This window comes from Columba livia, chromosome 5, assembly GCF_036013475.1.
Source record: "Columba livia isolate bColLiv1 breed racing homer chromosome 5, bColLiv1.pat.W.v2, whole genome shotgun sequence".
Classification (NCBI taxonomy): Eukaryota; Metazoa; Chordata; class Aves; order Columbiformes; family Columbidae; genus Columba; species Columba livia.
In genome coordinates this window covers 29,536,862-29,551,308 of record NC_088606.1, presented here as the reverse complement: position 1 = coordinate 29,551,308, position 14,447 = coordinate 29,536,862, and the positions used below count along the sequence as shown (strand labels likewise).

General features: G+C 39.4%; 1 protein-coding gene across 14 annotated transcripts in view; it reads left to right on the top strand.

Annotated features, from left to right (window-relative positions):
- Positions 1-14,447, top strand: part of NUBPL (NUBP iron-sulfur cluster assembly factor, mitochondrial) — a 160,575-nt gene that overhangs the window by 86,075 nt on the left and 60,053 nt on the right. For 9 of the 14 annotated variants that reach the window (XM_065064109.1, XM_065064108.1, XM_065064101.1 and 6 more), the window contains one exon: positions 774-856. In XM_065064109.1, the coding sequence (XP_064920181.1) occupies positions 774-856 (83 nt within the window). Of the gene's footprint in view, positions 1-773; positions 857-10,569; positions 11,501-14,447 lie in introns of those variants that run through there. The other 5 variants (XM_065064111.1, XM_065064105.1, XM_065064114.1 and 2 more) reach the window with 1 other exon arrangement.

Here is a 14,447-nt window from a genome sequence, read left to right as displayed (position 1 = left end):
GTAGCTGTATCTTCCATTAAAAGGAAATTGGTCTTCAGTTCATTCCATAATTATCTATGTAGCAACAAACTCAACGCGAGAACTTCAAGTTTTCTTTAGTGCTAAAAATCCATATTTCAGAAAGTATGTTTCAGAATGGAATGGGGCTGCTACCTGATTCTCCTTTAGAGTGTTCCTTTCCTCTCTGACAATTCCCTGCTCATTATAAAAGCAGAATATAAAGATTTGTATTGGAAAAAAGAATGAACCAAATAGTTGTTTACCTTTTAACTGGATCCAAGGCCTGGTAAGGACAGTAACAAATGCTATTATTTGGAAATTAAGTATTCAAAGAAGTCTTTGAACAGTGATTAAAATCTTAAAACAGCACTGAAAAGAATATACAATGAGGAGATAGGCTGAACAGTAAGTTGCATGATGAGCATTTGCCTAACACTCAAGCACTTTTTTTTGGTACGCAAAATAATTTGTGTCTCAGCCTGTGTTTTACTGTGTATTTGAAGCAAAAAAGCAAACTGCCTTCTCTCATAAATGACTACAAAGCACAGTCCTTCCTATTCAGAGAATGAAAAATCCAGAATATTATTCATTATGGAGGTGCAGAAATTGTACTGCAGCCAATTTTCATTTTAAATGCTAATTTTTTGAGATTAAGTTATTCAAAGAATATACTGAACTGGAATTTGATTTCAGAGTGCTTCAGGGCTATTTTAATGAAACATTTAAGAAATATTAAGCCTTCACATATGTCTATCTTGGTATTTTCGATACAGGCGACATTCCACTGCATGTTAATATACGGGAGACGTGTGACTCAGGACAGCCTGTGGTGATCTCGCAGCCTCAAAGTGATGCCGTAAGTTTGGTGCACTGCACTTAAGCCTGTTTGAAAAGAAATGTGTATCTGAGTGTAACTTAGGGAAATGAAGTAGAATAGGGTGGTATCATCAAGAAACTCAGGCCCTTCATTTTGGAATGCTGATTATCTGTTCTGCTTTTGTGGGTTTGGTTTTGTTTAATTAGTCTGAATCATTCAAAATTTGATCCAGGTTCAGGCATGCCAAGAAGAGGAATGTCAGTGTGAGGCCTCATGAGACCTTGCAGCTAATGTGGGTCCTCTAAAACTGTCAGCTGGGCCTTTGGCAGTTGAGTCTGGAAACTGTCAAAGGGTCCTATCAAAAGATGTTTGGAACAAAACCTGCATATTGTCGGTACCTGGGTTGTTTTCAGGAGGAAGTGGAGGAATTTACACCCAAGAGGAGATGGATTTTTCTGGGCCTCTACCATAACGTTCTATTGCCAAAGGAAAGTGTGTGTTGTTGAGGTGATGGGAGTCAAATATGGAAGGCTATAAAGAAAAGCAGTTGCACATATAAAACTTCATTAATGCTGATAGAGTAAGATTTTCCTGGCTAGCATTTTCTCTCATGCCTCTGCTGGAGTTTGTCTGCCAGGCTCTGTAGGGCAGGGTGTTGTCTGCTGTGCTGTGTTTGCACGGTCTGTGTCATGATACCTCCTCACCCTTCACTGCTGCTTACACGTTACGTTAAAAAAAGTGATTGATGCTGATCATAGATGGTAGAATCAATTAGAAATAAGGTAGAATGTACCAAATAAAGTAGCCTTCTAATATCATGTGTGCTAGACACATGCTGAAATACTTTTTCCTTCCCACTCTTTTAAAGGAGAAAAAGGATAATCCAGTGTTACTAACATACTGATTGGGATGCCGGAGGAACAGTGACGGTCTTAAAATTGTCATACATCATTTTTGTAAAAGAGAAGCAGCAGCACTGTGGCGTGTTGATTTCTAGTTCAATACGATATTTTTGCTAGGCTTGGGCAAGGCCTGTGCTGATCTTCTATGGAATAATGTAGTGATCTTGAGTCTAGATCCTTGTGAAAAGGAATCTTCATAATTAATATGGTAGTTTACATCTGGGAAGTTTGATCAGCAGGGTGAAGGCTTGAATAAATGTGTGGCTTAGGTCAAAGTTGAAGCAAAACAGCTGAGCAAACCAAGATGGAAGGCTCACAGTATCTCAAATCTGTAATAACCAGGAGTCTGTAGCCTGCAGGATTATCAGTCTAAAAATTCAGACATGTAGGATAGCATTCTGAAAATTAAAAAAAAAGACAAGAAAGTCTGTTGTGTTGCCATCTGTTCCTCCTTGGACTATGTTTCTGGTAATGAAAGGAGTGGCTATAAGCACCATTTGTGGCAATGAAGTTAAATATGAGGAGGAATAGAGATTGACAAATATGTGTGACTCTGGGGAAAACTTCTAATATGCCTCTCTGCCATTGTGTCTGTGAGATAATAATTTTCCTCGGAGAATGAGGTTTTTTTTTTAGATGTCACTAATCTCTACAGAATGAAAAATAACTTCCCTTTATCCCTGGTTTGCTTTTCATTTTAAAGACAGGGAATACTATTGTTGTTCTCTTAGATTTTAAAAGAAAAATTAAAGTCTTAGCACATAACTGATGGTTGGAGAGGTCATATAAGGTCAGATTCTAATCTTTAACACATGACACCCTTCACCATGTTTCTCAAGTAAACTAAAATTGTGGCTATTCATCCATGAACAATTACAGTTTTTCAGATAGAGAACAATGTGCGCAGAGCTGCTGAAATTATCTCTGCTCTTGTCCCTTAAATGTACAGGGTTTTTTATACAAAATCCAATGCTGTTTTTGTTAGAACACATTTACAAATCAAATACAGAATCACAGAACTAAGATAATACCTAGCCGATTCAAGCAGCGGGGAATAAGGATGGTGATTGACTTCTCAGAAACCCAGCATGCTGTCACACCTTCTAAGCTCTGTCAAGACTAGAATAAAGGGTGTTTCTAAAATATGTTAGCTAATACTTTTTTTGCTTACACACCTGCCATAGGGTTCAGCTTGCCTTGCTGATATAAAAAGTATAGTTCTCACTCTACACTAGAATTTTAAAATGTGTAAGCAAACTTGTCTGAATTTGTCATTTTAAAACTTAGATGTAGTTGGTGGAGAAGGGAAGCTTCCTTTTCACAACTGGCAAGGAAATTACTAACAACCAGAAAAAAGAAAATGACTTCTAGAATTGTGTGTGTGTGAACTTAAAGAGCTCTTCCTCAGGGAGGTGCTGAATACATAAGACTTGTCCGCTTGTAGAAAGGGCTGACCGTGTAGCTAAAGGATGGGAAGGTTTAATTGGTTCTCTTTGGGTGAAGTTGTAGACAGTCCCCAGGGAGAAATAAACAGTGCTGGAAAATGATTTTGCTCTCGATCTAACGTTATCTACATTAATGTTTCTGTCAGCTTAGTTGTTTAAACTGTGGCTTGTTTTTGACACTCTTCATTGAAAAAAACTTTGCTAGGTGCTGTACAAATGGAGCGTTGCTGTGCTGGCGTGTTAGGGGCAGGGGCTGCTCCAGCTGACAGAGGGCAGGCAGACCGCAGCAAGTGGGAGTGATCGAAGATCCTCTACAAGAAGCTAATAATTTCTTAGTTGAATCAACTGTGAGGACTTACCAGACCCTTCTGGAGATAATTGAGAGCCTTGGGAGCGTTTTCCTCCTCCATCAAGCTGTGGAGGTAGATTGGCTGACTAGGGCTTCACTTTTTTTCTCCCCCTAACATATGAGCCTCTAGACAGCAAAGACTAATGAAGGAAAATCGGCAACACTGCTAATGGTGGAATAGGGAAAAAGGTAGAATATGGAAGACAGTAGGGAACAAGGTAGAATAAAGAAAACAAATGAGGAATCACTGAAACCAGGTGGAAACACTGGGGGAGAAGATAAGTAGAGGTTCCTGAGAGCTCTTCCATCTATGAGCACAGAATTCAGAGAGATACGGGACACTAGGTGGTTATCTTGTGAAGACTTCTTGCTAGAAACTTTCCCATATATCACAGCCTTGCTGGCACAGTGGATTTTTTTAATACTTTGCTAGAACAGGCAGCTTAGCTGTGACCGTCAAGCACCAAACTCCCATCTGTCTCAAGAGCAAAGCAGGAGCTCAGGGTAGTACAAAATACATTTGCTGTACCAGCGTGTCCATTCACCTTCTAAAAGCTAGGGAGTCTTTTTGGGATAGATGTTTCAGGGAGGAGATGTGCTGGAGGCTGAGGCAAGCAGTAGATGTTTCTCATCTTCTTGTCTTAGGAATGAGGTGGAAGAGAGATGATACACCTCTAAAGTTCAGCAGGGATAATGTATTCAAGAACAGCAGAGAAATCATGAAAGAATGAAGTTCAGATTTCACCTTCTTCCCTTTCTCCATTATTAAAGAGATAGTGAACCCTCATGGCAGAAAGTATAATAAGGAAGACTGCTTTTGGAAAAAAAAAAAATCCAGGAAACACGTAATGGTCAGTTCCTTAGTGTTTACTTGCCACATATTGTTATGGAAAGCATTTGGAATCTATTAAGGAAAAATACTTTGACTTCACTGTCTTGTTCTGTAAAAATCAAGTGGCGTATATTGGGAAGGTAGAGGAAAACGAAAGGGAGCAAACATGGTGAATCATATATAGCTTAGGGTGTTGGATCCCCAGGTTGCACAGCCTTTTGCAGGTATGCACAAACTTACATGCAGTGTAGTGCTGAATATATGACTTGGGTTGGAGAAGAGCCCAACTTGTCCTGGAGCAAGGAAGCCAGGACCTGTGGCTGGAAAATGTGCTTAATGTCATCCCATCCAGCTTGTGAGAAAGACCAGTGTAGGATACAAACCCCACATACTTCTTGGGGGAGTTTCTTTTAACTGTCTAGTTCACCTTTAACAATGTGAAAGGTATTCAGCGCTCTTGCAGATTTCATAAGCTTGTATATATTGGTGGAGGATTTTGAGGCCACTAAGTTGCAGACAGATCTATTAAGAGGAGAGTAAAAGCCCAGTCAGGTGGGAAGCAGGGGCACAAAGCATCAGCCATCTGACGTAACAGGGGACGGTCGGTCTGGTTAAAAATCCCTTTTCAATTAAATTAGAAATGTTACAGGCCTTACTGTGGTATTATCCAAAGAGACAGGTGGAATTTGTATTCAGAAAGACTTTTTTTTGTAGAACTCTGTGAATGGGTAATGTGTGAGTAGGGTGAAAATATACAGCCTTTTAAAGCCTGCAAGAAATAGTTGGAGAAAAATTGTGGTAGTCGTAACAAATAATGTTTGCTGTTGTTTAGCTGTCATCAATAATTCCATTTAAAGAGTGGTCTCTCCAGTGTGTGGTGTCTTTAAGAGAAAAGCAAACCCTGAAGAAGGCTGCATGATGTGATTTATAATAAAACTTATCATCAAGGCTTCCTTTGAATGATCACAGTAACATTTGGTATGTGCAGGTTCAAGTCCTTCATTCAGGTTGTACATAGTACAATGCATCATCAGACCCTTATTTATGCTTCACTCTGCTGAAGAAAATGCTGAGTGGTAGGATAGTCTGTTTGAAGTATGTTACCGTATTGCATCTGAATTGCACTGTTCTACTTAACCATGTTGGCAGGGCAGGATGTCTTTTTTGATGTACATAATGGCACCTGAGCGATGTACATGCATAATGGCACCTTGGGGCGAGCACTGTTTCCCAGCTGCGGCTCCCTCGGAGGATGGCTTGGCTTTTGCAACTGCTGAGATATGGCATTAACAGGAAATTTCCCATGAGCACTAAGGAATTTTTTTTTTTGAGGTATTAGGTTCAGGAAGCATGCAGTTTACTTCCGTCTCCTCCATTTCATGTTGCAGTTTATGGATTGACTTCTGTTGTCTCATCGAGTCCCCTTTCTGGGCTGAGACTTCATTGCAGCTTGGCAGCAGTTGCAAATACGTGCAAAGAAGAATCCTATGGTAGAACTGCCCAGAGGAGATCAGAGTGGGAGAGGCTCTGGGCCTCTTGCAGCAATCATGAATTTCTCTGCATGGCATGAAGCTTTTCTCTGAAGTGGAAGCTCATTTAAAGCTGTGTTTGCCATCCTGCTTTTAGTGCCTTCTGAGTTGACCACAGTAAAATAAAGACATCAGAGGGCAGCTCCAGGCATGCACTGAAGGTTGGAGTTGTGTCAAAGTAACTAGCAATTTCCATGGAAATTAAAGCTATTTAAAAATCTGATTGAACTGGAAAATGGACTGTGGCTGAGCAAAAGAGTGTGCTAATAAGAAGAAAAGCTATTGTCTGTCATTATTTTCATGTAGATGCTGGCTAAGTCTAGTATTTGTCCTTGTGATAGCCATTGTTTGATTAGTTGCTCATGGTTGCTAGCAATTAATAAAGTATAAGCCCCTAACAGCTCTGCTGAGGAGATTTCTATATCTTATCCTTTTTTACAGGTATAGTAGCATCCGTGGCATTTGATATTCTAGACAGTCGGACTTGAGTAGATTCTCCCTTGGATTGCTGGGCTGGATAAAGCATCTCAATAGTCTTGGAGTTTTTTAATCACAAATAGAAGTTAGAAACCATGTCTGGTGTACTTGGCCTACATGCAATTGGATCAGTATGCTTTTTCTAAGTTGCTGGTCTGAAGCTGTTTGTATGCAGTGGTTTGGGTGAAGGCAAATGTGATATCAGCTGCTACCTGTTTTGACTTTGCTGATGGGTAAATCATATTCTGTATTGGTGTGGTCATTGCACTAGACAGTGGAAGCCACTGCAGTGACCTGTTTGGAGGCCGAGATCTGCGCTTCAGTGAAAGGCAAAGTAGCAGGTCAGGCCAACACCGTCCCTGAGAACAGGGCAGAGTCAGCTCTGACCTGCACGGTCATTTTGCAGTAATCCTAGCAGTGATGCATACTTCCATCATCGGTAGGATTTTTAGGAAGAATGAAATGCTGTAACTGAAATGCTCACGGTTCTCTGGGATTACCATAGGGCTTAATTAGATGAGCTAATAAAAAGTCTTGCAGTTTAAATCTACCCTGTGACAGAGTAATGAATCACAATGTTCCGATTATTTAGGCTAAGTAGGACTTTTCAGTCCTTTTCCTGATGAACTTCATTACGAGTTCTCCATTACCTACTCCTGGATCTGTGCTGTCATTAGTCACTTCATCATCTGCAGTGCCCTCTCAGTCCTAAGGAGGTTTGTGATTTAAAGAATGCTGCACACTTTTCTGGCAGTGTTTGTACCGGTGTTTGAGAGGTGAACAGTCTCTCACTGTGGCCATTATCCATCTCTTTCAACGCTTATCAATGTCACCTTCCACCTCTACCTGTGCCCTCCCCAGTGCTGCTCTCAGACTCCATCTAGACAGTGTTCATAATGAACAAGTCTGGTCTGGTTTTAGGGCATTCTGTCTTCCTGTGCACTTCTTCATCCTTTCAAAGTTGGAAGAATGTTTGGCTTCCAGCTAACTGATGTGTTACTGTTAAATATAAAGTTGTCCATCTGCAAAAAAATGCTTTCAGAAGGTCTATAAACCATTCCTTTAGAGCTTCCAAACCATAAAGGGAAAAACTGATCTGTAAAGTTCACTTTTATCCTATTGAAATGAAAGTGGTTGTGAGTGATGAATAAGAACTCATCCTTTACTTTTTCTTCTCTTCACCCAAAAAGGAAATAAAAAACCCTCTCAGTTTTAAGTTGCAGGCCATCTGTTTTTTGCTTGGTAATGAGGGAGTAAACAGGTGAACTGAGCTGTACTCTCTGTCCACAGATGCCACATTGCAAAGATCCTAAGTAGAAGACATTCAATACATCTTGGGTTGGTTTTGTGTAGTGAAAGCATATTGGCAGTCACTGAGATTCCATTTAGACCTTTCATGGATGTTGATATATGTTACTGCCTTACAGCTGAATGATTTGTTCAAGGATAGGAAACTAAGGCTTGAAACAGTTGATTTTGTCAAAGGCAGGTTACTGGTGGAGTTCTGTAAGAACATGTATGAGATGCTGTTCTGTTCAACATATAAAGGTCTAGGAAGACAAAAAACGGATGCTTGGCAGGTGAGACTGATTGCTGATAATACTAGGGCTAGGTAATACTAACATGCTGGCTACAAAGAGTTGCACCAGGAACCTCCTGTTACAAAGCGACAGATCAACTACTTGGTAAACGGGAGTCTGTGTACATGGTGGAGTTGTTGCCCAGATACTCATTAACAGTCTTTTTTTGGGGAAAAAACAAAATCTAGTTTATTGGGATCTTGACATAGGGTAACACACAAGCAATCAAGTCTCCCAAGCAGGATATCTGGTTGCTGTCTGGATGGTTGTGGGAGTCTGTTCCAAGGACCTTTGCCAACTGTGTCTTTCACTTGATCAAATGAGACTCCATAAATGAATGGCTGGTTCGCTCAGTTTTAACAATGCATCTAGTCCCTGGTCCTATATGACCAGTGCAGCATACGCATGATCCATTGCTGCTGATTATCTTGATTTATGTACAGAACATCTCCTATCTTAACAATGTACAAAACACTGTCTTAAGTTACTATTTCTGCACATACAGGAACAATTTCTATGGTGTATTTATAATCCTGTGTACAATTTGGTCAACTCTGGGGCAGGAACAGCCTAGACAGTCTCTAGAAGGGGCCAGATTTTCCATGCAGGTTGTTTAATTGACTCATTAAAACATGTGAATTGATCTGTGCAAAGCATAAGCTGCTTGCAGGACTCTTCAAGGTAGTCCACATTTGCCACCTGGAGAGTTCCTCCACTGATTAGTCAAATACTTAACAGTGAAGCCCGCTTGACTTCAGTCAATCACCTCATTTCAGGTTGGTCCATTAGCTCTTCTGTGCAGGTTGCTGGCTGGGGAGTAGCTGGACCATCCAGGGAATTGACGGTTCGGTGTGGTGGGTGTTGCACATGGACATAGCTGTGTTGCCCAACTGTGCTGCAGTTGTACCTGCAGGTCAAGTTTGAATTTCATACTTGTAACTTAAGTTCCATAGTTCTTGCCACAAAGTCATGCATATGGGAGGAAACAATTTAGTTTGGTGTCTTAGTCCTTACAAACTGAGAAAATGACGTGACTTTAGTTTCAAGGTGATGTGAGCACAGAGACTACAAGGCACTGAGGCAGGGAGTGCCAGAACAGAAAACTCAGCAAGGCAGGAGCAAACCCTGGAGGAAAAGAGACGTGTCGAGGTGCCTGACCCTGCAAAGCACTGCCGCCTGGTTCAGCCCAGTGGTGTTTGGTGCTAGTGGACCAATTGAGAGACTGACCTTCTCTTCCTGCCTCTCAAGCTCTGGCTCAGGCTTTTGTCAGCCTGTTGTCCAGTTTAAAAGCTCATCAGGGATACAAGGTCTTTCTCAATGTTAGAACCATCTAGGAGCACTGCAGGAGGAAGGACAGAGCAATGTGGTAGGGAATATTGTGGTGATTTCTTCTAGAAAACAGCGAAGGTTGCCAATTTAGGCTCCATATGCAGATTTATTTGAGAAGACAAAGTAGGTTGGTTACAGTCTAATAGAGAAGAAGGAGGCTGAATGGCAGGAGAGTTTTCTCTTAGAAATTTCTAATTTCTTATTCTGTTTCTACTAGGTGAGCACAGAATGTGATGCACTTGCTGGAAATTGAAGCACGACAAATTCAAATCATAGATAAGATTTATATTTTTAATAATGGAAGCAATCAACCTCTGGAACAATTTATAAGAGAGAGAGGTGTATATATATACACACACACAAATGTACTCCTGGTGGCAAATCTTTATATCAAGATTGCAGACCTTTTTAAAAAGGCATGTTCCGTTTCAACTACAAGTTGTTGAGCTTGGTACAGGAATTATTTGGTTTCATTTTGCAGTTTGTTCTGTGTTGGACCTTAGGCAGTGTTTTTATCTGTGTCTCTTGGCATTAAATTTATGAATACTTGATGTTAGACTGGTCATGCATCATGTTTTTAGAGATGTTAAAAGATGTATGCTTATTTGGGTCGCTTCTGTTAGTCTTACAGTTCTGTGCTCTTCTGCCCTCCAGCTGATGGTATCTGATGGTATCAGGTTGGTGTGAAAGAGAGATTTTGCTTTATGGATTCTGGTGTTGCAGAATTAGTTCTTTCTAATACCCACTTCAGTCTTTTGGAAAGATGTCTCTTTCTGAAAATACTTTAATTTTTTATGTCTGTATAGGAAATTCTGTAGTGTAGTCTAGTCTGTAATGTGTGTGTGTATATATATATATTTATATATAAAATTCTGAGAATGTCATTGTTTTCTCTGATTCTCTGTCTCAATCCTGTGCATGAGGGATCTCAGTCTTCAGGGTGAGGGAAGTTTATAACCAACAGTACCTGTGGGACTGAATAATCTCCTTCTTCCTCAACACTTCTCCTCCAGAAGAATGTTGATTCTGGTTGCTATTCAAGACAGATTATTCAGTCAAGTTCTATTCTCAGAATAATACCAAAGTTAAATTTTACCCCCCCCAGCCCCCATATTTTGAACAATGTTTGTACTTATGTATCATGTACTTATGCATCATTTTTCCTAAACAAAAAGCTAACTAAATTGAACCCATTTATTTAACATTTTCTTCTTTGAAGGTGTGTGAAAGAACATATACCTAATGAGATGTAAAATATTCCTTTTTATAGGACATGAAGGGTGCTAAACATATGTTTCTGTTTTTACAGGCTAAAGCCTATCTAAAGATAGCTTTGGAAATAGTAAGACGACTGCCAAAACCTCCTGCTTGAAGTGTTTCTCACTGAAACTTATACCAAAAAGTGATCTTTTGGTGTGACCAACGCAGAAGAGTCCTGCTACCTAATTATAAGGATGCCGTGGTTGGATTTTGAGAACTTTTTAGCAGCCACTTTACCGGAGGTTAAACTATGATTGTGATATTTACTGTTTTTCAAATCGCTGTTTGGCAATGTCCAAATGGATTGAAGTGTGCAAAAGATGATATACAATATTTAGCTGCTGGATTGTAACATCATCAGGCAAGAAGGGGTGAAGTACATTTTTTACATGCATCCTGTTTTAAGGTCAAGAGTAAAAAAACAGCTGCTCCAGCCAAGCAGAATGGCGAGAGGGATGCCAGTGCATAAGTAGTCCTTAAAAATGACATTTGCCATACTCTGATTTCTGTAAATTTGATTCAGCTTTTTACTTGGTTAACTACAAAGGTGACCTTAAGTTCTTCAGAATTTTAAGAACCAAATTCAGTTATGTAACTGCAATACTTTTGTGTGTTCATCTTAAAAGAAAATTAAAAAAATTCTACGTATACTCTGAAGAGTTCATGTGATGGATCATGAGCAAATTCATTCATTATTGGATAATGTTCGATCATGAGGCTGTTGAATTTAGTGGAGAATGGATTACGTGACCCCGAGGCTTCTTTCTTGTCTATTTTGCGTTATAGTGGACCCAGACAGAAGACTTAGGTAACCCAGGTCTTCATAAAAAACAGATGTTGTGCCTGAGCTCAGTTGGCCAGGGGATGCAAATGATCAAGATAACTTAAATTTAAGGTTGCATATGCCAATTACAGTGCAGCAACTTGGAATTTGAACATAAAGATATGTTTTTGAAGTAAAGAAAAATTTGGTTTTCAAATGGTATGGCCTTCTGGTTCGTTTTTTGATTGCCTTATATTTCTGTGATTTTTGTTTTTGTGTTGGTGTGTGGAAGTGGAATATTATGCCTTGAGGGAAGGAGTTCCCATTTACAGTTAGTTATCTGAGTTGACATTTAGGCTTTTTCATTTACACAATCAAGTGTGGGTATCTTAAACATACAGCTTAGCCAAACCATACTGGGAATTTAACCACACTAGAGAGTTCTGCTGTTGACCTCTGTGGGACCAAGATTTTCCCCGTAGTTCAAATAATTATTCATAATTCTGGATGTAATTATTTTTTCTTATTGAAGTGATACAACATAAAAACTTGGTATACATTTACTTCAAGAAGATTTAAGTAATATCTACCCAGAATCTACATGGGAAATGTAGACACGAATTATGGGTTGAATTTCAAGTTTAAGTGATTTTGTAAATGTAAATTATATAGTCTAAACCAGTTGTGGTTTGGTTTTTTTTTGCTTCAAGTCAATCTCTGAACCTTCTCTCCTTCACCCTCCCCCACGAGATCTCATATCAGTGTTCAGCTTTTTCAGTAACATGCTATCCCAGGCCTGTAGAATTGACATATATATTCACTTCCTTTAAATTGCCCCATATATTTTACAAAAATGAAAGCAGGCTTAGTGTTCTACACTTTCATGTTTTATTGATAACTTATTACTTTTTTAAATTGAGTTTTATCTCTACACACATTTATTCACTTCTGCTTTACATATTGTAATCGTTGATAAGTAATCCCGTGGTTGTTTTGGCATAGTATAATAAAAAATCGCAATGGAAGAACTGGGATTTCTAACTGTTTTTTAGCAAAATATACTTTCTGAACTTTGGTATTTATTGTTTTCATTCCGTTAAAAAGAACATCTCTGACACCCAGTTCATATTTAGACTGGGTGAACAATCCATATACAGATATAAGGGTTGTTTGTTTTCCCTTTTCTTTCTCATTATTTCTTGTGTTAGCTGAAGGATGAAGTTTGCTTTCAAATGTCCTGTTATTTTTACTTCTTTTTACTTTTTTTTTCCTTTTAATTAAGTACCGTGGTTTTGCTCTGTTGAATCTTTCACCCACAGAACTATTTCAAATGCTTTTATCAAGAAACTGGTTATAATGATTAAATATAGTTTCTAAGCCAGTCTGAAAATTCAGATTTAATTAATGTTTTTGTGAAAGGATTGCACAATATAGTAGGTGAAACCTGATTTATTGACTGAAAATTATCAGTCATTTAAAAGAATATCTATAATTGTACAGAGCAGGTAGGACTTTGCTTTGCTTTCCTTCTTCTCATGAGTGAAAAAGTACGTGTTTCACAGCCGTGCTCTCCTGCAAAGGCACTGAAGAGCATTGACACAGCACTATTGCTGCTTAATGTTATAGAAACACTCACATACACATATCTTTTTATTATACAATACACTGTTAAATACATGTTAATGAATTCTAGTCAACATACAAGATTTGAAATCATCATTCATAAAATCACGGATACAAGTTATTGCATTGAGGGTGGTGGGATCAGTTGGAGGTTTGGCAGGAGACAGTGGCATTTCACCACAGTTTATAAACACAGATTACAGACTTGACACACAGTGTTGTTTGCTCTTTTCAACTCCAATATTTTACTTTCATCTCTCTGATATTTCCTAGTGTGCTAGTACATTTTTTCTAAAAATGCTAATCCTAACAGTAGGACCGGGCTTTCCTGTGCTGTATGGGTAGATGCTCTTTGCTCAGGAGCAACAGAGACTTACTACAAAATTACTGTGATCATGGGTTTCCAGCACAGGATTATTAAAGTCTGTAGCACTGTTAAGCTGCAGTTACACGCTGCGAAATCCCACAGAGGATGAGAAAAAAAGAGGAAAGCCGGGGAGGTGCCGGGCCAAGCAGGCAGGAGTAGGGACACAGGTGAATATCAGTCCCAGATACCTCCTGTGGTTAAGATCAAGATTCTCAAGATCACCTTGCATCACGATCAGAGTTATTTTTGCTTTCACAACACGGCCCTTTGTATACTGATCACAGTTGTGTTTGCAGATAGTTCCTTGTGTTTCTTGGGTGAGGAGCACGTGGGCTCTGTGTTAACACAGTGCGTTTCCTGGCTTTCACATGTTTGGGTTTTAATCAAATTCAAAGAATATGAAATTGTTTGTCAGTGAAGTATTTTGCTTTAAAAGTTTTACTGCCGTGTTCAGGTCATTGTGCACCATTGAGCCACTGAGACTATGGTCTGTGCATTCCTTCCAATGTTAAAGTTCTCACAATAACAGCAATTTTTTTAATTGTTACTTGAAGCGATGAGAGAAATGTAGTTTGCAAATCAGTTTTTCTTTACTAATTTAATTTGAGTTTTAAGCAACAACCCATTTCAGTTGTTCTGATTGGTGATCACAGTGATGAAATAACATTAACCAGAGGAAAACCAGCAGAAGCAGGTCCTCTTCAGTGCATTAAAAAAACCCTGCAATTCTGAACTTTCTTTGAAGTAGTTGGACTCACTTGGATCCAGTGCAGCATGTGAATCCCTCCATTATATCTGTCCCTTAGTAAGTACATGGTTTCCACCTGGACCTGCTCACACTCCCTGTTGGGTTTTCCGCGCTTGGGATGCAGTTGTACTGATGATGGCAGGCTCTGATCCAGGTCAGGAGCTGCATACTGGTTTGTCGGTAAACTTTGTTCAGGCTGTTATTGTTCTCCCCTAATGTAAACCAAAGGCTGCAATGAAGTGGGGGGGAGAAGGGAGTAAAGAAGGGGTGAATCTCATGACAGTGGGAAGACCTCCAGGTACCCAGAGACTCTACTCTCATAATATTGGGCTTGCAGGTGCAAGAATATTTGTGGGAGAATAACAGCAGGAGAGCAACAAGGAAGCAAACCCCTTGTGTTCCTCAGGTGAAAGATTAAAGAGCTGT